Source organism: Drosophila yakuba, chromosome 2R, assembly GCF_016746365.2.
Source record: "Drosophila yakuba strain Tai18E2 chromosome 2R, Prin_Dyak_Tai18E2_2.1, whole genome shotgun sequence".
Taxonomy (NCBI): domain Eukaryota; kingdom Metazoa; phylum Arthropoda; class Insecta; order Diptera; family Drosophilidae; genus Drosophila; species Drosophila yakuba.
The window spans coordinates 1,362,994-1,384,316 of record NC_052528.2 but is presented as its reverse complement, the minus strand read 5'-3'; the positions used below and the strand labels follow the sequence as shown (position 1 = coordinate 1,384,316).

Below are 21,323 nucleotides of genomic sequence, written 5' to 3'. Positions count from 1 at the left end.
ACCATGCTAACATGCTTTCTTCGGCGCTCAAGAGCATATTCTAGTGCGTCCGCATCTTAGTGCCGACTCAGCTTTCGACGTGGGTACGGACCCATTAAGTCGGTATTCTTCCAGACAATTATGTTACGTGTTCCACCGTTAGGCTGTCGGTTTTGTTAAAGGACTTGCTGACTTTGCATACTTCGCAGTTCTTTATTGTTTCATACTATGCTAACTTTTAAACCAAATAACAGTTGACCGTTTCTTGCAGTCACCAAATAACAGTTTTTTGCACAAGTGGTGCGACAAGAGCCGTTCACCAGTGTCTCTTGAATGAACGGTCTGTGCTCAACCAAAAACCAATTTCGTGTTTCCCTTTTGCTCTGCTTATTCGCCGACCGTTTTACAACTAGCGAAGAAAATAAAAGTCTTTTACATATGTATGGGTGTTGATCATGATGAATTATATGAGAATGATAAGTCTACACAAATCGCACCTGCTTTTGTGAATTCGGTGCGTTTGGAGTGTTTTAATTTTTGTGCCCAAAATGGGTCAATATTAAGCTGCAGTCGCCACTCCTGAATGCGCTCGCACACGTTTTACAGCGGCGACTCTCAGGTGTCTGTTGAGAGTGCGCTTTTTAGCGCTTCATTACATTTTAAGCGAGCGACGAAGCTCTTCAAGTGCAGAAAATGTAAATTCGCTACTAGTTGTAAAGCTTAATACTGAATAAGTATTAAATCTAATGTTTACATCTAATAAATATGTTAAAATGGTTGCTAAGATTTGTTTAAAAGGAACTGAAGACTAAAGGTCGTTTACGATGAGTCTTTCGTTTTTCGCTCTTCTGCTGACCCTGAATTAGCGTTCACTTGGATCGCTCTCTCTGAGTTGTTGTTGAGTTGTAACAAGAACCACGCAACGAGAACAGTTAACTGAAAATCAAAACAAAGAGACACGAAATGCTTTGTTCAGAGCGAGGGCTCATGGGCATCGTCTTTTACGGTTGTTTTAGAGTGCAGAACGCAAAACGAAAGACGGTTGGTAGTTATTAGCGAGCTATGCTTACTAGTCTTATTTAATATTTCCCCTTACGTCCTAGCTCGTGAACCTGCTATACTGTGTTCTTCTTCGCCAGTTTAAAGCACTCCCTTAGAGTAGTATCACACTAAATCGCAAATATCTCGAAAAAATATTAGCACTGGTGCTGACAACATGCATATAACTTAAAAAGTCTGTATCTATGTCCATGCCGACATACAGGGTGGAGCGCGCAAGACAGATGGATATGTAAAGGGCGCCCTACCCGACTGAACGTCGCAGGTATGGAGGGTTGGATTCATTTGAAAGAGGTGATCGGGAAGTTTGCTTCAACACGGTCATTCCTTTTTCAACATGTTGTGGTCTGTGGGACATCGTACGTTTTGCGTTAGAGCCTTTTTCGAGGACGCCCGCTCGGTCGTCCGCGTGCAACGTGCCTTCCGTTGGACGTTTAATATCACCCTCCGCGGCCGTGTCCCGTATCAAAATCGCATTCTTTCATGGGTAAAAACGTTTAAGACGTGTGGTAATGTGTCTACGATCAGAAGGGAGCTTCAGAATCCAGTCTTTTTTCCAGAAAACATTTAGAGGGTTCGAGCCGCCATTCATTAGCCTCCCAGGCGGTCAATTCGGAAACAGTCACAAGTTCTTCGCTTTTCATGGCGTTCTATGCATCGAATAATTAAAAAACATCTTCATATGCATCCCTACAAAATGGTAGTCGTCCAGGAATTACAGCCACGTGATTACGAAGCAATCATCTCCTGGGCGCCTCATCTCCTTGAGAGACGATTTTAACTGGCCAGCGCGGTCACCAGATTTAGCTCCATGTGATTTTTTTTTCCTGTGGAGCTACCTCAAATCCAAGGTTTACAGTGATCGTCCCAGGACCCTTAAAGCCCTAAAGAACAACATCAGAGCCAACATCGCCAGACTACCCATTGAAATGCGCCAAAAAGTTCACGAAAAATTCAGTAAATGTCTTGTTCAGTGTATTCAGAGTGAGGGCTCTCATCTGCTAGATATGCTTTTCAAAACCGTTTAAATTTTAATGTCCATGTAAGGAAAAAATAAAAAGTTTCGTAATTTTTCATTTTGAAATCCATCTGTCTGGCGCGCTCCACCCTGTCGTTATGATTATGAGCTATTTTTTATAATTCATGCCTAGCCAAGGCTCTAGACAAAATAATAGCAAAAAGGATGTGCTAATATTATATTATTCACTACAGCTAATACGGCTTCAAAAGAGGCAAATCTGTACTAGACAGTCCTCGAGCTATTGCTCGCAGTAAATAGGTATCAATTATTTCACTTGATTTGAAAAGGCTTTTGGTCAATTTTGCATTCATTAAGTAATACACCAACTAAAAAGTAGGGCCACGTATAAATAAATATAGCTTCATAAAAAATTTTATGTCAAATAGAGAAGTAATAGAAAAACTGCCAACCATTTCACCGATTCGTGTCGATATATTTCTATAACAAAGACTCGTTACTCAACTACTGGAAGCTCTAACGAAAAATTCTAATATATTTGTGGCAAAAATTAGAATAATTAACAAAAAATTAAAAAATGTTTTCAAAGGGGGGTGAATGTTTGGAGCGGTTTGTGGGCGTTAAGAATGGCGTGGCAACATTTGAAAAAAAAAATTGTTTTTAAAAACTATTTTTCAGTATACGGCAACATACTCACATCAGCCAACTCAGTTAAGCTACGCTTAATTACGTTATAAAGGTTTGATTTTTTTCCCATAAAAATATATAAATTAAACAACAAAGCAATTTCCATCTTCTAGGCACTTCTTATAATTATTCTCGTTATGTTAGAGAGCTGAAGGCTTACCAAGATACCACGACCTAAATACGACGAGCTTTTTTTAATAAATGTGTACTAGATTCGTTAAAAAGTTTGTAAGTATATATATTTTTGGTCAGGCTCAATAGCGGAGTCAATCTAATGCTCTTAAACCGTCCAAGACTAACACGACCACAGTGTTGAAAGTGAGTTGAAATGTTTTCATATTATTATCTATCTATTTTTAATTTTTATCGATATGCTAAAAAGAATGTTGGCCACGCCTACCCACGCATACAATTTTAAATATTGTTTGATTTATTTTAATTTTAATTATTGTTTTTCTATCGGTATGCCAAAAAGATTGTTTAACTTTCTCTTTGCACTGATTAACGGGTATCTGGTAGTCGAGGATCCTCTCCTGCCGTTCTCTCCTGTTTTTTTTTTTTGTTTACTAAATTACTTCTGTTTGTGATCTTTTAAAATCTTATGACCAATGTTTTGTTAAATTTGTTATATTCATTTGTTAAAAATGTTAAATTTTCTTGTTATAGATCCAACAAGCTGAGTGCAATACAACTATTTTTTAGTTAACTTAAATATGAATTTCATGCGCTTTTTGGCTGACGCTGCTGACGTACTAGATCCATACCGAGGTCGTTTGAGGTATTCCAGTCTTTATGGCTTCCGTGACTATTTTGGGCGGGGGACGATTTTTGTTTCCTTGGCCAACGCTGTTGATGTACTAGACCAAGTAGCCAGGTAATTTCGTTGTTGACCGTGTCATATATATCAACATAAAGTGCAGAATGTTTAAAAATTTCGGAAGAAAGAAAACTCCAACATCTAAATGACGGAGGCTAAAAAGTAGGTGTTATTCCAGCCAACCACCGGGAGAGTCACCTGATCACGGACAATGGGGAGAGCCGTACAAAGTGCGAGCGCGGGAGATTGTACGGTACTCTTTATAGTGAGAGTATGAAAAGTTTAGAGAATCAGCCAGGAAGGGTTTGTTGCGTACACCCTTTTCGTGAGATCGTAAGACTTTGAAGATTCAAAACCAGAATCTAAAAGGTACCATCACCGCGTTGACTCAGTTAGATTGTGACGAAGAAAATGCAAGTCGACAATAAACGAGTCTCCGATGACCCGGTCAGCGGCCCCAATAGATTGCAGAAAGTAAAGAAAATCAACACCAGTTCTGGGCACACTTCACCGAAGGGGTATTGACTCCCAAAATAGGGGAAAGTCAGAATTATGATTCCTAGATGGGAACACTTGACATAGATGACCAATAGATCAGAAAAAGCTCTATGCCGGTATAAAAAGACTATGGCTCACAGATGAAAAGTCAGTCAGTACCCGGGTAAACACCCGTAGTCAGTACCCGAGAAAACATCCTTAGTCAATACCCGGGGTAATCATCCGTACGTCAATAACCCGGGCAGTTATCCGTCAGTCTATCGCCGGGAAGGCTCAAGGATAACTCCAGTCGAGAAGAAAAACGTCAAGGAGCAAGGATGATAGCGTCTCCTTTAAAAAAAAAATAACAGGACTAACAAGGAACACACTTTGAAGGAAGACCATAGTTCCACGAAACTTTTAGGATGGGCGGCAAATGTGATAAACCCCGTTGAGGTTGTCGACCACAAGAAGGAAATAGAAAAGGAAAGGAAATAGAAAAAACAATTATAGCCAACTTATCATAATTTTTGTATGCTAGCCCTTTAATTATTTTTTTTGTATTACATGGCACTAGCCAACAATCTATTACTCAATAAAATTATGCTATTATTGTAACTACAACAAAATGAGTAGGTAAACATTTCCAGAAGGGGTGCTGACGCGAGAAGTGGAGTAGGTCAAAAACGATGACAAGACAAAACATTACCCGATCGTTTTACGATCAAGCTACAGCTTGTGGATTCGATCGTTTGCCAAGAGATTTTAGCTGAAAATGCATTGAGCTCTGGGAAGCTGCATGCAACTGGCCACCGCAATGAGCTTTTTTTACCCTAACTGTACAATCCTACGTTCATAATCTGATTGGTCTAAGCCGTTTCACTCACTGTTTCTGTTAGTGCGACGGTGGGTTGAAGAGTTGGCTGTGTAAAGCCTTTGCTGGTCACTACAATTTCCAAATCATAGCCGGAATTGATGTAGGGGAAGTCTTTAAAATGGTTAATTTCAAATAATAAAATGGTTAATTTCAAATAATAGACACTGAAAGACTTGGGTTACAGAGTGTTTCAGACATACTTCCTGCCCATTCCCTGGGCATCCCCTTTGCAAAACTTTTTAGACAATGTGATGCAAAGGATGCAGGCATTTAGACTAAGTGGTCGAGATTCCTCTGGGTTATTTGAAGAAGGAAACGAAGATGTGAGGAAGCAGGCCCAGGACCAGTGGGTACCAGGCCAGGCGAAAAAACACAACCCTATGGAGGCTAAATTTAGCCTCGACATACTTAGGTGCTGGCAAATACTTCTGGAAAAAGTAAGTTAAGGGTTCATGGAAAAGGGCTATGCTAGTGGCCGTTGACGTGATTAGGATTATACTCATCAACAGCCATATATCAACGGGCAATGGACCGGGTGATTCAACCGGAAATGACGCTACATGCCTTTGCGTACCTAGAAGATATAATTGTAATTGGGCGCAACCTAGATGAAGAAAGCCATTACAAGTATAATCCCAGAAAAATGTCAATTATCTAAGTAAGAACTGTTGTACATATAATGCCGAGTCATAAGCCAAGGGATAGGTACGGACCCAGGCATGGTAAAAGCCAGCGGCAACTAAGGGAACATTCCTGCGAAAGGAATGGGCAGTCGAAAAAGAATAACTCGACTAGCAGTACTGTACTACTGGCCTGGAACGGTTTTCTAAATAAACCTTTGCGAACAGCTACGGTGGAAACCTTTAGCGAACGCATAGTCGGGACGTGCCGGGCGTTCTAAAAGTTTCTCAACGACATGGGAATAAATCAGTAGTTTACGGCACCATACACCCCGCAGGAGAATCCCGTAGAGAGCGAACCGCACAGTAATAACAATAAGAGTACAGTTCGCCGGACAGAACCAGCGAAATTGGGATGAAAGATGGCCCGAAATTATGCTGGCTGTAAATTCCAGTGTATCAGAGTCTATGGGCTACTCACCGACACTTTTGACTCAAGGCCGCAAGCTTAGGCTACCGAACGCGCTATATGACACAGAAACAGGAAGGCAACCAGAGTCTCCGGAAGGAAACGCTGAGAAGAAGGTAAATCTTGCGAAGAAACCTGGAGAAACTTTCCCAAGACCAGGCGAGACATTTCAATCTGCGAAGAAGGTAATGGAAGCCAGGGATTGGTGACGTTTTTTGGACTAAAAAGCACCATTGGTTGAAAGCGATCGAGAGATTTGCTGGCAAACTGGCCCCATGGTTCGATGGGCCGTACCAAATTATGAATTTGTGATCTGTAAGATCCGCCACCGTAAAGAAAGAACGGAACACGCGGTACACATTAGGACAAGGAGGAGGACAAGGAACGGGAGGGAAGGAATTAACAGGAACCGAGAACTGGCGGAGCAGGTCGACCGTTTCACCGTCGGGCTAAAGCCGGTGTCAAAAGGGGCATTCAGCGAGCTAGCCGGAATACTGGAAGGGGCGCCTCGATCACAAGGCGATCTATTGTCACTGGACGATAGGGTCGATCGATGGGTAAAAATACAGGAATAATTGTCACATGGCGGCAAAAATAATAAGACGAAAAAACGGATAATACGGAATGCAGGAGAAAAGGGGAGGTAAGAAATCGGTCTCCCGAAGAATGTGGGGGAAATGAGGTTTTAAAACTCCTTACAAGGCAGATATTAGGTGCGGAAGGAAGCTTAATTCAACAATCAGTCTAACCATACAATAACTAATGGGTATACACAAGAAAGGCGTCGACGAAGTGGATTATTCGAATTTAGGTCTCAAATATCCCATGATAAATATCAAAATAATATTTGAAAACGAAGGATAAGCAACATTTTTTTCGACTTCAGATCTAGAGTGCGACCGTGAAAAATCATCGTTTTTGGTAAATGGGGGAAAATGCGAGTTTTGTAGAATTCCGATCGGCCTCAAAAACGCATCCAGCATTTTTTAAAGGGCTATTGACGAAGTTCATTAAGTTGTGTTACGTCTACGTGGATGATGTAATCATCTTCTTAAGAAACGCAAACATGAGGGTGTCCATTTAGACGTGTCAGCGTAAGGGTTCTAGGGTTCATAGTCACCGAAAATGGAACGAAGACAGACCCATACAAAATTTCTTTGAACCCAAAAATGTGATTGAGGTAAGGTCATTCCTTGGCCTTGCCAGCTACTACAGATGCTTTATTAAAGATTTCGCATCCATAGCCAAACTCATCTCGAACATACGCAAAGGGTAAAACGGAATTGTCAGCAGACAATGGTCCAAAAATATCCAAGTGAAACTTTTCGAAAAACAGCGACACGCATTCCAGGAACTGCGCAACATATTGGCGGACGGCATTGGCGCGGCGCTTTTCCGATGAGGGATGAATTACGTTACAAATGAACGGGAACATAGCAAAACTACGACATCTATACGCGGTTTAAGACTTAAACATTTTTACCGACCACCAGCCTCTAACCTTTGTTGTTTCGGAATTTAATCCACTTCTCGAAATTCGACATCGTAAAGTACGTATCCTCAAGAACTATCGAGGCTTTACTCTTCTACATATACCTCCAAATGTCAAAGTAAACTACTGCCAGAAATCGCTAGATGCCTTTCAATCGATTATGGAATTAGGAAATTAAATACACGATGGAGGTGATCCTCTACGTCTCCCAGCAGAACAGTGGGCGAAGAGGTGTTGGCTCGGCAATAAACTCACACATCTGTGTGAAGAAAAAGACATACACGCGGACCTGGAATCACGGTCCCTATTACAGGGAGGGTGGTCCACAGAGACGACCTTAAATTATATAAACAATTAAACGAATCACTTTGTTCCCTTCTTTATTCTTTTAGACACTTGGCAAAGTTTTAGTAGTTATTAGCTTAGCCCTTTAAAAGAATTAATGAGATTAATTTAATATTTCTAGGTGGTGGGCAACCTCGTCATAAACAGAAATATAGTTTTAAATTCACTCTACAGGTTCTAATTCATCCTCATTATCCATGGTATTAACACACATTACCGACGACATTACCCAAGCGAAATACATTCCCATTATAGATGGTCGAATATCCTGATTTGGGAAGATTTTTTTTCGTTTATAACACATTCAACAAATGTTTCCGAGTATAGGCGCGTAATCGCAGGATCGGATTAATAAACTTAACTTAAACTTAAACTTAAACTTAAAATCACAACAATCAATCAAATTTTTAAATTAGGCATACATTCACAAATCGATACTGGTTACCATGATGGATTATTATGATGGATTTGCCAAACTTAATGCTCGCAATAAGACTTGCAAAAGTCAACATAGTTATTCCACATATCCTGGACAACGCAGTTTTGGAAAATGTTTGGGTTAAGGAGCCCACCAAACCCTCATAAGGGATATTTAGTCCGTTGCGTCCATGAAAGACCTCCAATCCAATAACATTTTACAATTTGTTATCAAATTTCCTAAAGTAAAATTAGCGAGTAAAAAAATCCTAATCTTCCCCGTAGCACATCGTCATGTAATTTTGCGGCTTACCAGTAACGTAGTAGCAAAATGTAATGGAGAAATCCATTTAATTAAGGACTGTTTAACGACACCAGGAGCCACATTCTGTCAGTTGGCAGCGAGAACACTGTTCACGCATAACGATACAACCCCAAAGAATGCTGAGGGAGTATCAAATTCGCTTCCATCGTTTAAATGTACGTAAACTAGAGTATATCCGATAGAACACGAATGGTGGTGCAGAAGCAATATTTGCATGATTGACTTGCATTGCTCTCACCTGTCAGCGACTTATCAAGACCAGAATATCTGCGGTCGAGTAATCGCCGAATAAGGGTCGGCCGTGGCCAACCTCAATGTTAAGGGGGAAAGGGGGTTGTTAGCTAGTGTCTACCAGACGGGTAATGACCAATTACCCGAGTCCGGCAACGGTTAACTCGCTGATACAGAATTTGACCAGATGCTCGTGCATAGCCGGCAATCACACAAGTTTTGCGCTTGCCCAAACTTATGTTAGCCTTAAGCAAGCAATAATCAATATTATGTTCAGTTCGTTTTGAAGTTTCATACAATAAAAAGCTCAAGTGTTACGTACACCCTTTTCACATAAAAAACCAACCAGAATCTAAAGCACAGGAAGGGGTACCACCTCTCATTGAGTCAGACGGAACGCAACAATGAAAAAGCAGTTCGACAAAAAACGCGAGATGACTAGTTCAACGGCCGCAGTCGGCCAATGGGAAAGTCTACGCCAGCTACGGGCACAGTTCACCAAAGGGGTATTGTCTTCCAAAATAGGGGTAGGCCTCAGCCTATCGATAAAGTATTCAATTCTCCGAAGGTCTATTCTCGGGAGTTCAGTTCTAGGGGGGTGTATTTTCGGGAGTTCAATTCTCGAGAAGCAAATCTCGGAAGTATATTCTCGGGCGGTAGCAAACTCGAGTGAAGACTGTCTTAAGAGCCAAGGACTTCGGTCCAAAGTAAGGTGTCGAGAGGAGCGAAGATCCAAAAATGTACAAAATCCCAGGATACCATTACTTAGACTGGAAGGCTCAAGGGCCGGCAAAAGCAAAACTTCTGAAAGAAGAAAAACAATCCTATCGGCTGCGCCAAGGGATATAAAAGAAGTCTTAAGACTTCTGTAAGGAGGCATCCGACAATATAGCCAATGTAATTAATTCTGTGGAAATCATTGACCACACAGACCCTGGGCGTGCAACATACACTTGATCTTATCGCAGTGTTGTTAGTATCGCTGGATAATGAAATTAGTAAGGACATACAAACAATCAGTGCAGCGGCGTCGGGACCATCGCACCCAGCATCCCGCAGCTCTAATAGAGCATAGCGCGGGAAACGAAGTCCGCTCAACAGATATGAGCAATAACAATCCTCTAAATAAAGCTCGCATGACCACAGCCGAGCATAAAATAAAAGGCGGCAAAACAAATAAAACAAATAGTGAACTGGGGCAATTCTTTTGGTGAATAGCAGCTAAGACAAAGTAACAGCAGTGAATTCAAGCAATCTGAGAATCGGAGACCGGCCGAAGCGTACCGCAGAAAAACATACATACCCAGATACACTTATTGTCCGTCTTTCCGTTCGTCTGTCCGTATGAACGTCAAGATCTCCGGAACTACACACATAGACATAGACATAGACGCAGGGCAAGTTGGTCGATTCATGTTTCCACGCCCACTCTAACGCCCACAAACCGCCCAAAACTGCCCCGCCCACACTTTTGAAAAATGTTTTGATATTTTTTAATTTTTGTATTGGTAATTTCTATCGATCTGCCAAGTAATGTATTTCATTGATAGAAATTAAATGTTTACTAGCCTTTAATTTCTTTTGTTTTACACATGTCACTAGCCCACAAAATAGTAATCCTGAAGCAGCAGCAATAAGGGAGGCCCTAAAACACTTGAAAGCACTAAAACCGGAAAGCTCACACGTAAACATTTTTAGTGATTGCCAAGAAGCTATCAAATCGATTGGCTCAATCTCAAGCCACTAAAAAACAGTATCGAAATGCCGCTCATCTGTACACAATTCGTAATTAGCCTTATATGGGTACCGGGACATAGGGACATAGAAGGCAACTCCATCGCAGACGAACTAGCCCGAGAAGGCACTACCGCGCCACTCATACAAGAGATGGAGGGCATGAGTATGCCTTTAGCCACTTGTAAACTACTACTTAGGGAAAACCTTAACCGAAACAAGTAGACAATATGGGAAAATACCACAGACTGTCGCCTAACACGCCAAATATGGCCAAAAATAAGCCCAAAAAGAACGCCAAAACTTTTAAGGTTGACCAGAGCAGACCTCAGCACTGCTATGAGAGTCATCACCGGGCATTGGTTGATAGGCACCCATGCTATAAGACTAAATGACCCGTATAACGATTTCTGCCGTAGCTGTAGGGACGAAGAAGTGGAAGAAACGGTAGAGCATCAACTATGCCACTGCAAGCGAAAAGACTTGCTCAATTAGGAAGCAGATTCCTGATAGACACGTCCGACCTGTCCGACACTGATCCACAGCGCCTCTGGCGCCTCTAGCTGGGGAAACTCCTAACTTCACACGAACCTCGACGGGCAAAGGGGAAAACATACACGGTATGACAATGGACCTCTAATGGTCTAAATGCGTCGGACCGACGGCCCAAAACCTAACCTAACCTATGTCAAAGCCAGGCCATTTTCTTGGCTTCAGTTGCTCTTTGATAACCTTTGATAATTCAGATGATGGGAATTCAATGGGTTCGTGAGGTTATATTTTTGCTGCTATTAAAGGAGGAAGAATAAATGAGTTGGTAGCGGGATTTGGTCGGAATACATATTGAAAATGGTCAGCCAAGGCACTGGCTCTTTCCTGGGAGAGAGTTGATCGATATATGAACGTTGGCTTTTTTCTTCCTCTTGATTGAGAGCATTGGTAAGCCTGCGTGTGGCTACTTTAAGCATGTGCCTTGTAGGTGGGGATCTATTGGACTGCCTATCCCTTCGGAGGCGTCGTTTATCTAATACCAGACGCTCGGTTAGTTCTGATGTAGTTTGATTTTGTATACGTCACTGGCAGTGTTGAAGCGTTTGCAGCCGAAACTAGAATATTTTCAAGAGTGTTCGTTGACTTGTAGATAATGCCGGCATTAGTTCTATGTGGGAAGACATACCTTTTATAATTGGCCAGTTTGTTCTAAAATTTGTGAGTCGACTATATGGGGGCGATTTAGCATATTTAGAAGGACAGGTTAGTGATCTGATAATAAATATGCTAGTGCTTCGGCGGCGACCATGTTGCGGGGGACTTGTTTAGTAATTTCAAAATCGATCAGGTCTGGGATTTTTCTTGGGTCTGCTTGCCAGAATGTCGGCCTTCCCGGGGATACATAGTCTAGCTTGTTTTCGGGCTTCATAAAGATTTCCATGAATTGATCCTCTGAGATAGGAAAGCGAGGTGGTTGGCAGTAGACTGCAGCTATAGTCATTGAACCATTGTTGAGTTGCAAGGCTATGGATGAAGGTTGCAAGTGATTTTTGTCAAAATTGTTTAAGTGGTGTTTTATGCGACTTCTGATTAGTATTCCAGTGCTTCCATGAGCTTTACCATCTGCATCTGTGTTTATTTGTAAGGTGCATTTCTGATAGTAGCATTACGCCGATGTTTTTTTCATTAATGAACTGTCCCACAGAGATATCCGTAGGGAAGCCATTAATGGGGTTTTTGTAGATACAAGAAGTTGTATCAGGATATTTTTTTTTTTATGAGCACTAACTTGCAAAGTATTTGGCATGAACGTCATGAATTCTTTCATGCTTTGCTGTACGGGTAGCATTATAGCTTCGATGCCACTTTGCTGAGTCTGTTGGATATTTGTCGAGTATGTTCGGAATGAGCAGTTCTTATCGGTGGGGCGGGACTTCTAGTCCGGATTTTAAGGCGCTAGCGAAAGAAATTCTAGGAGTAGTGCTTGAAAGGTGGTTGAATGGCGGTTGAAACATCGGTTGCGGAGAGTAGGAAGTGACTTTATTGCAATACGTTTGTTTAGGCGGATCTTTAATTTTTTGTACACCACACAGTCTCTGTAGTTTGCAGTATGTTTTTTCCCGCAGTAGTTTCATTTCTTCACAGACGTATCTTCCTTATTTTTGGGGCGGTTTGTGGTAGTATGAGGCTCGCTACAGTCAACACTTAAGGGTGCAGTATGCCAGTCTGCACAGTCGAAATCGTTTTCTGCTTTGGTTTTTCTTTGCGTGCTTTATTGTTGCTGCCAATGGTCGGTGTTGCTTTATTTTATACAGCTCGCACAGCGATAATCAGTTTGTCAGCTGACGAAGTTGTTGTTGTGGTCGCAGTGACAGTTGCTAGCGAGGTCACTGCACTTGTTTTTGCAGGTTTACAAGTAACCGGGAATGGTCGTTTGGCTAAATCTTTAAGTAAGCGAGGCAATGGGTGCCAATTTGTAAGTCGCTCCATATGTCGTGTTTTTGATTAAAAAGGAATGATTGGTTTTTTTAGGAAATTCGCCTTGGGAATCACTACTAAAAAACAAACTTAGATTTTTCTACAGACACTCATCAGAACATCTAGTCCAACAATACAATCCGTTCAAGTTGTTACACAAGAAGAATGGGTGGATCAGACACTTCTGTTCTATTTTTGTATAGCCATGGATTGATGTGACTTCGAAATGTGTTTCCACCGCTTTCTTTTAGAGATTTAATGTAATTTTTGGAGGCTCCTGTATTTAACAGTAGCCTAATTTCCCGCCCGCTTTCCTGCGATATCCGATATCTTACGTACGGGAGCAGGGAACTTGTCGATGGTTTTCTGAATAGCGAGATTTCTCTTTTAAATTTGTATTAAAGTTTGCAAAGGACGAGGCTCGTTCATTGCACAACTACGCTAGTTAAATCACAGCCAATGCGGATGGAAAATCTCTGGGCTCGGCTGAGAGACAACAACATGTCGGTCTCATTTTTATAAGCCGGTCAAAAAGAAATTTAATGCATCCTGCCGAGATCTATTATTTAGAATAGCGGCAGTATTTGTGTTATAAGTCAACTAAGTCTTACTAATAATGAGAGATCTCCCTGGCGTATCCAGTTTGCTGTTTGCTTCGCATAAGCGCAGTCCATTCTAGCTATTTTAGCATTGAAGTTTATTACTGTATGTTACGTATGATTTCTACAACCTGGTAGGTTCTTGAACAATGGCTTGTAGATTTCATAGAAGTTAACTTCTGCAGTTCGCCACATACTCATCTTCTTTGTCGTCAAAAACGGGTATGGACTTTAACAAGTCTAGTGGTTTATTACAAGGAATATGTATGTGGTATTTGTTTGAGTTGCAACATGGGTTGACCCCCATGCTGCATCCGCTTTCGGGTGGCATTTCGGTGAGTCATTGTACCCCTCCGACTTAGGCGTGTTAACTTATTAAACCTCTTGTACAACGATAACATAGCTATTTATTTCTGATAGAAATAAAATAAGAAAATAAAAATAAGAAATAATAACACTATCTAAAACAATTACAAATATTAAACGAACATTCACTAAGGAGAGTAAACTCACACACGTCAAACACTCGATAAATAATGCGTATATTTTTAAGATCCGATATATTATATTTAACAGCGATAAATTCAACATTTCAATACTTTATAATACCACAAGACCAAATTAACCGAACACCTCGTATTCAGAAATTCACAATTGTTTGATGTCTACTATTAGGAAAGTGAACAAAATTATTCTAAACACTAGTGGTACGATCAGAGCCAGCAACAGCTTAACCGACATTAGAGAAGTAACCGAACAAGAACTCCAGACAGTGACAACACTCAACTTCATCAATGAGTAAGGCATCGAATTTTCCCCCACTTGTCCCAGCTGGCCACGTAGACAACGTATGTACAAATGCTTCTATAAGTAATGTAAAGGCGATAATTGGGACAAAATTGGGTGCGCATTAATTATATTGCTCCGACAAGTGAGACGAGGAATCTGTTTTCTTAGAACTTCATAATCATTTTATTATTTTCAACTTCCAATTAAAAAAAATATGCGAAATTAGAACGACCCTTTTTCAAAAAAAAAACTCAAGCCAATTCTTATTTAAACCAAGAAAAAGTTATTTTTAAAGACGAGAGACAGGTTTCTCCGCTCAGATAGAATTAACCATACGGACCCAATTTTAATTCAACCCGCACTTAACGTACATAAAGTTTATCAAAAGACCACAGTACCCATGTTCAAAGATTTTTTAGGTAACACACATTATCAACTAATTCTGTTCAGATTCGTCCCATGCTTTGATGGGTTGATCGGAATAGACATTTTTTATAATTTAAAATCAGTAGTCATAATCGCAGAATTAAGACAGGGGACTCAGTTTTTTCACATCGGAATTCACACACCGGACAGGGACAACATACCAGGAGGCAAGACCGATATTTTAAACCAACTACGAACAGACCATTATAATGATGAAGACCTTACACCATTAAATGACCTTTGTAACGAAACAACTCTTTTACCAAGAGTGGGTTTATCTGACCTTCGCTACGTTTGTGAAACATAAAATACAAGCCACAGACGAAGTTCCAGTACATTCAGAGCCGTTCCGGTACAGCCCTGTAGAAAGACAGGAAATACAAAGACAAAGGCATTTCACTCCTCTTGAGGTGCACCAATTTTCCTCGTATCAAAAAAGCCATACGCTTTAAATTATAAGAAATTGAGATTGGTCATAGACTGCAGAAAACTAAACGAAAAACCTGTTAGCCATGCCGAATATTATAGACGTACTAGAAAGGAAAGCAAGCGATTAGAAGTAGAAATGAACCCCAAAGATTCTATCAAAATAGCCTTCTCGGCATTAAAGGAACATTTCGAGTTCGTGCGAATGTCTTTCGCCTTTACTAACACTCCAGCCATCTTCCAAAGAGTGATAGACAACATTTTAAAAGACCTCAACCGTTGCGTAATCTATCTTCACATTGTCATAGTTTTCTAGCCATCGCTTTAAGAACGCGTCAACGACTCCGCAAAATTTCGTAACCCTAACAGCCCAGACTCAATGAAAAAAAAAAAATAAAATGAAAGACAGAATAGCAAAAAAAATCAAAAATAGAGTCCCACCCAAATCCCGCGTAGTAGTCACAACAGTTTTTAGGAAAAATAATACAAGGAATAAAGTAACGGCCCACTTCTCAAAAATGTTGCTAATCAATACAAAGGCCTAACCTTTATTTCACACATGAATCAAAAGAATTACTAGAGTAAAATTAACAGTCATATTTACAACATTTTTCTGTGCAACAGCGCAATTTATCAAAATCAAACAACTGGAGGAGTACGACAAGATTGCAAAAATTTATCTGGGTCATGCAAAACTTTGTGAAAATACAGAAACATTTCGAGACAGCACCTAGCAACCTTAAACAAGTTACTTTCACAAGAATTTATAGACGGCTTAAGAACAAAGCTAGACCAATTGAAAATAAAAATGTATGCATTAATACTCCCAAGAAGAACAAAGAGTATTGGTAGTATAATTAAAGTGGTAACACGAAACATGGACGCTGAGTTTAACCAAAGACAAGACGGTGGAAACCAGGCGGACTGGGACCTCGTCTTTCCCGTAAATGCCTTTAAGGCCAAGGCACTAGAGCGGGAATATGCATTAGGTCGAGAGCGCCTTTTCAACAGCGAAGAAGATAACATAATACTTGTAAGACACAAAAGATTTATGAAATCAGAAACATAAAGTAGTATGTATTTTTTCGTCTTCAGCCAAGTTTTTATATGTTACCGTTATGTAACCGTTACCATTATGTTGGAAGATTTTAACTACGACCAAAATACGGTAAGCTTATGCTGGCAAGCTAGTACCTGAACATCGGGTGCATCTGCCTCGGCTCAAGTCCATTTTCAGGACAAGGGCTCTAATATGCCGACGTAACAGACATTCCCTTGAAAGTTTTTAAGATTCCATTAATCCAGTCTGGCAACGTACCTGCAGTGTTTCGCCTATCCTGCCTATTTGAATTCGGAGGATCGATGATTAGGAGTCTCGTAGGTAGTAGTGCGAGTCTGTAGACTTAACAGTGATCTGCATTGCAAACGTTGCTCTCAACTTATTGCCTTGCATGATAAATACAGATATTTTTCTCTTAATAGTGCTTGCGATGTTTAAAAGCCCCTATTTGGTTGTTGGTACAACATTAAACCTTACTTGCGGAGAAACTAAAGTGCAGAATACTTCACCTGAACTCCCTATGGTTTCATTATGTCTGTGCTGTAAACAATAAGCTGGTGATTGTTTGGTCTTTATTTATCGTGCTTGTTCTGGTCAGTTTTTCCGCTGAGCCCGTACCGTTCTAGTTATTAATGCTTATTTTCCCGGGTAATTTTTCTATTTTAATGACTCCTCGAGCTAGTGAACTCGTGGTTGGCTTATAGTAACTTCTTATCCCAAGTTATTCCATATAGTCTTTAATATCTCACGGACTATAAATTTCATAACCACTACAAATGAGTACGCACGCTTGTGGCACACATCTGTCGTATAGCGTAGCAGCAAAAACAAAAGAAATTCAAATTGAAATTATTTATGTAAATGCCAACTTACTAAGGTAACAGACAAAAATAATGACAACGACTGATATTCATTCTTTAATAAGAATAAAATTAATCACATCTCAAAAGTGGAAAGGAATCGTAAAGTTCCTCGGTTTTAGTCGACATATTCCACACAAAAGCTGATCTGTCACTTGATCATAAAACGATCGGTCGGTGTTTCGCAGTACTAATTTTTCTTGTTCAGATTAAAAGTTGGTTAAAAAAATTAGTAATACAAATTGGCAAGACAAATAATAACATTACAAAAATTAAATCATTTTTCAAAAGTATTGGCGTGACGACTTGTAGGCATAATGTGAACTATTTAATTCAGAATCCACTATCGCAATTTACTGGCTTCTATAGTTTCAGAGATCTCGACGTTCACATAATATTTTAATGTTCTTAATATATTAGTTTGAATCAGTAAAAAATATATGCATGGCACATAATATTGTGTGGCAATGTGCAATATGCTTCATAATCTGCAAATACCAGACCACTTGGTCTTAACACCCAACGTTGTTAAAAGACTTAAGTGTTAGTATTATGAAGAGCTCCTTATATACTTACCTTTTCTACAAAAACATTTGTTTGCCTCATTAGTTGCCCCATTATCAAAGGCGTTATCCTCAAAGACAGTGACAACACTCAACTTCATCAATGAGTAAGGCATCGAATTTTCCCCCACTTGTCCCAGCTGGCCACGTAGACAACGTATGTACAAATGCTTCTATAATTAATGTAAAGGCGATAATTGGGACAAAATTGGGTGCGCATTAATTATATTGCTCCGACAAGTGAGACGCGGAATCTGTTTTCTTAGAACTTCATAATCATTTTATTATTTTCAACTTCCAATTAAAAAAAATATGCGAAATTAGAACGACCCTTTTTCAAAAAAAAAACTCAAGCCAATTCTTATTTAAACCAAGAAAAAGTTATTTTTAAAGACGAGAGACAGGTTTCTCCGCTCAGATAGAATTAACCATACGGACCCAATTTTAATTCAAGCCGCACTTAACGTACATAAAGTTTATCAAAAGACCACAGTACCCATGTTCAAAGATTTTTTAGGTAACACACATTATCAACTAATTCTGTTCAGATTCGTCCCATGCTTTGATGGGTTGATCGGAATAGACATTTTTTATAATTTAAAATCAGTAGTCATAATCGCAGAATTAAGACAGGGGACTCAGTTTTTTCACATCGGAATTCACACACCGGACAGGGACAACATACCAGGAGGCAAGACCGATATTTTAAACCAACTACGAACAGACCATTATAATGATGAAGACCTTACACCATTAAATGACCTTTGTAACGAAACAACTCTTTTACCAAGAGTGGGTTTATCTGACCTTCGCTACGTTTGTGAAACATAAAATACAAGCCACAGACGAAGTTCCAGTACATTCAGAGCCGTTCCGGTACAGCCCTGTAGAAAGACAGGAAATACAAAGACAAAGGCATTTCACTCCTCTTGAGGTGCACCAATTTTCCCCGTATCAAAAAAGCCATACGCTTTAAATTATAAGAAATTGAGATTGGTCATAGACTGCAGAAAACTAAACGAAAAACCTGTTAGCCATGCCGAATATTATAGACGTACTAGAAAGGAAAGCAAGCGATTAGAAGTAGAAATGAACCCCAAAGATTCTATCAAAATAGCCTTCTCGGCATTAAAGGAACATTTCGAGTTCGTGCGAATGTCTTTCGCCTTTACTAACACTCCAGCCATCTTCCAAAGAGTGATAGACAACATTTTAAAAGACCTCAACCGTTGCGTAATCTATCTTCACATTGTCATAGTTTTCTAGCCATCGCTTTAAGAACGCGTCAACGACTCCGCAAAATTTCGTAACCCTAACAGCCCAGACTCAATGAAAAAAAAAAAATAAAATGAAAGACAGAATAGCAAAAAAAATCAAAAATAGAGTCCCACCCAAATCCCGCGTAGTAGTCACAACAGTTTTTAGGAAAAATAATACAAGGAATAAAGTAACGGCCCACTTCTCAAAAATGTTGCTAATCAATACAAAGGCCTAACCTTTATTTCACACATGAATCAAAAGAATTACTAGAGTAAAATTAACAGTCATATTTACAACATTTTTCTGTGCAACAGCGCAATTTATCAAAATCAAACAACTGGAGGAGTACGACAAGATTGCAAAAATTTATCTGGGTCATGCAAAACTTTGTGAAAATACAGAAACATTTCGAGACAGCACCTAGCAACCTTAAACAAGTTACTTTCACAAGAATTTATAGACGGCTTAAGAACAAAGCTAGACCAATTGAAAATAAAAATGTATGCATTAATACTCCCAAGAAGAACAAAGAGTATTGGTAGTATAATTAAAGTGGTAACACGAAACATGGACGCTGAGTTTAACCAAAGACAAGACGGTGGAAACCAGGCGGACTGGGACCTCGTCTTTCCCGTAAATGCCTTTAAGGCCAAGGCACTAGAGCGGGAATATGCATTAGGTCGAGAGCGCCTTTTCAACAGCGAAGAAGATAACATAATACTTGTAAGACACAAAAGATTTATGAAATCAGAAACATAAAGTAGTATGTATTTTTTCGTCTTCAGCCAAGTTTTTATATGTTACCGTTATGTAACCGTTACCATTATGTTGGAAGATTTTAACTACGACCAAAATACGGTAAGCTTATGCTGGCAAGCTAGTACCTGAACATCGGGTGCATCTGCCTCGGCTCAAGTCCATTTTCAGGACAAGGGCTCTAATATGCCGACGTAACAGACATTCCCTTGAAAGTTTTTAAGATTCCATTAATCCAGTCTGGCAACGTACCTGCAGTGTTTCGCCTATCCTGCCTATTTGAATTCGGAGGATCGATGATTAGGAGTCTCGTAGGTAGTAGTGCGAGTCTGTAGACTTAACAGTGATCTGCATTGCAAACGTTGCTCTCAACTTATTGCCTTGCATGATAAATACAGATATTTTTCTCTTAATAGTGCTTGCGATGTTTAAAAGCCCCTATTTGGTTGTTGGTACAACATTAAACCTTACTTGCGGAGAAACTAAAGTGCAGAATACTTCACCTGAACTCCCTATGGTTTCATTATGTCTGTGCTGTAAACAATAAGCTGGTGATTGTTTGGTCTTTATTTATCGTGCTTGTTCTGGTCAGTTTTTCCGCTGAGCCCGTACCGTTCTAGTTATTAATGCTTATTTTCCCGGGTAATTTTTCTATTTTAATGACTCCTCGAGCTAGTGAACTCGTGGTTGGCTTATAGTAACTTCTTATCCCAAGTTATTCCATATAGTCTTTAATATCTCACGGACTATAAATTTCATAACCACTACAAATGAGTACGCACGCTTGTGGCACACATCTGTCGTATAGCGTAGCAGCAAAAACAAAAGAAATTAAAATTGAAATTATTTATGTAAATGCCAACTTACTAAGGTAACAGACAAAAATAATGACAACGACTGATATTCATTCTTTAATAAGAATAAAATTAATCACATCTCAAAAGTGGAAAGGAATCGTAAAGTTCCTCGGTTTTAGTCGACATATTCCACACAAAAGCTGATCTGTCACTTGATCATAAAACGATCGGTCGGTGTTTCGCAGTACTAATTTTTCTTGTTCAGATTAAAAGTTGGTTAAAAAAATTAGTAATACAAATTGGCAAGACAAATAATAACATTACAAAAATTAAATCATTTTTCAAAAGTATTGGCGTGACGACTTGTAGGCATAATGTGAACTATTTAATTCAGAATCCACTATCGCAATTTACTGGCTTCTATAGTTTCAGAGATCTCGACGTTCACATAATATTTTAATGTTCTTAATATATTAGTTTGAATCAGTAAAAAATATATGCATGGCACATAATATTGTGTGGCAATGTGCAATATGCTTCATAATCTGCGAATACCAGACCACTTGGTCTTAACACCCAACGTTGTTAAAAGACTTAAGTGTTAGTATTATGAAGAGCTCCTTATATACTTACCTTTTCTACAAAAACATTTGTTTGCCTCATTAGTTGCCCCATTATCAAAGGCGTTATCCTCAAATACATAATTATATCCTTTAAGGCTGCCATAGGTTTTCTCTTTGCCCACCCGGTACTAAAAGACAAAATAATTTAGTTTAAGTCTAAGTCCCCATTTTTTTTTTAAACACTTAC

At 39.6% G+C, this 21,323-nt stretch overlaps 1 protein-coding gene and 1 long non-coding RNA gene across 4 annotated transcripts in view; one reads left to right on the top strand and one right to left on the bottom strand.

Annotated features, from left to right (window-relative positions):
• The window catches only part of LOC6539310 (scavenger receptor class B member 1), a 286,125-nt gene that overhangs the window by 115,009 nt on the left and 149,793 nt on the right, over positions 1-21,323 (bottom strand). Inside the window, exons 6-7 of one of the 2 annotated variants that reach the window (XM_039372237.2) lie at positions 21,205-21,264; positions 17,714-17,771 (exon numbers count right to left, since the gene is read on the bottom strand). In XM_039372237.2, the coding sequence (XP_039228171.1) occupies positions 17,714-17,771; positions 21,205-21,264 (118 nt within the window). Of the gene's footprint in view, positions 1-17,713; positions 17,772-21,146; positions 21,265-21,323 lie in introns of both variants that reach the window. The other variant, XM_002086163.4, reaches the window with a different exon arrangement.
• The window catches only part of LOC120321025, a 120,775-nt gene that overhangs the window by 29,539 nt on the left and 69,913 nt on the right, over positions 1-21,323 (top strand). The gene's annotated exons all lie outside the window — the stretch shown is intronic.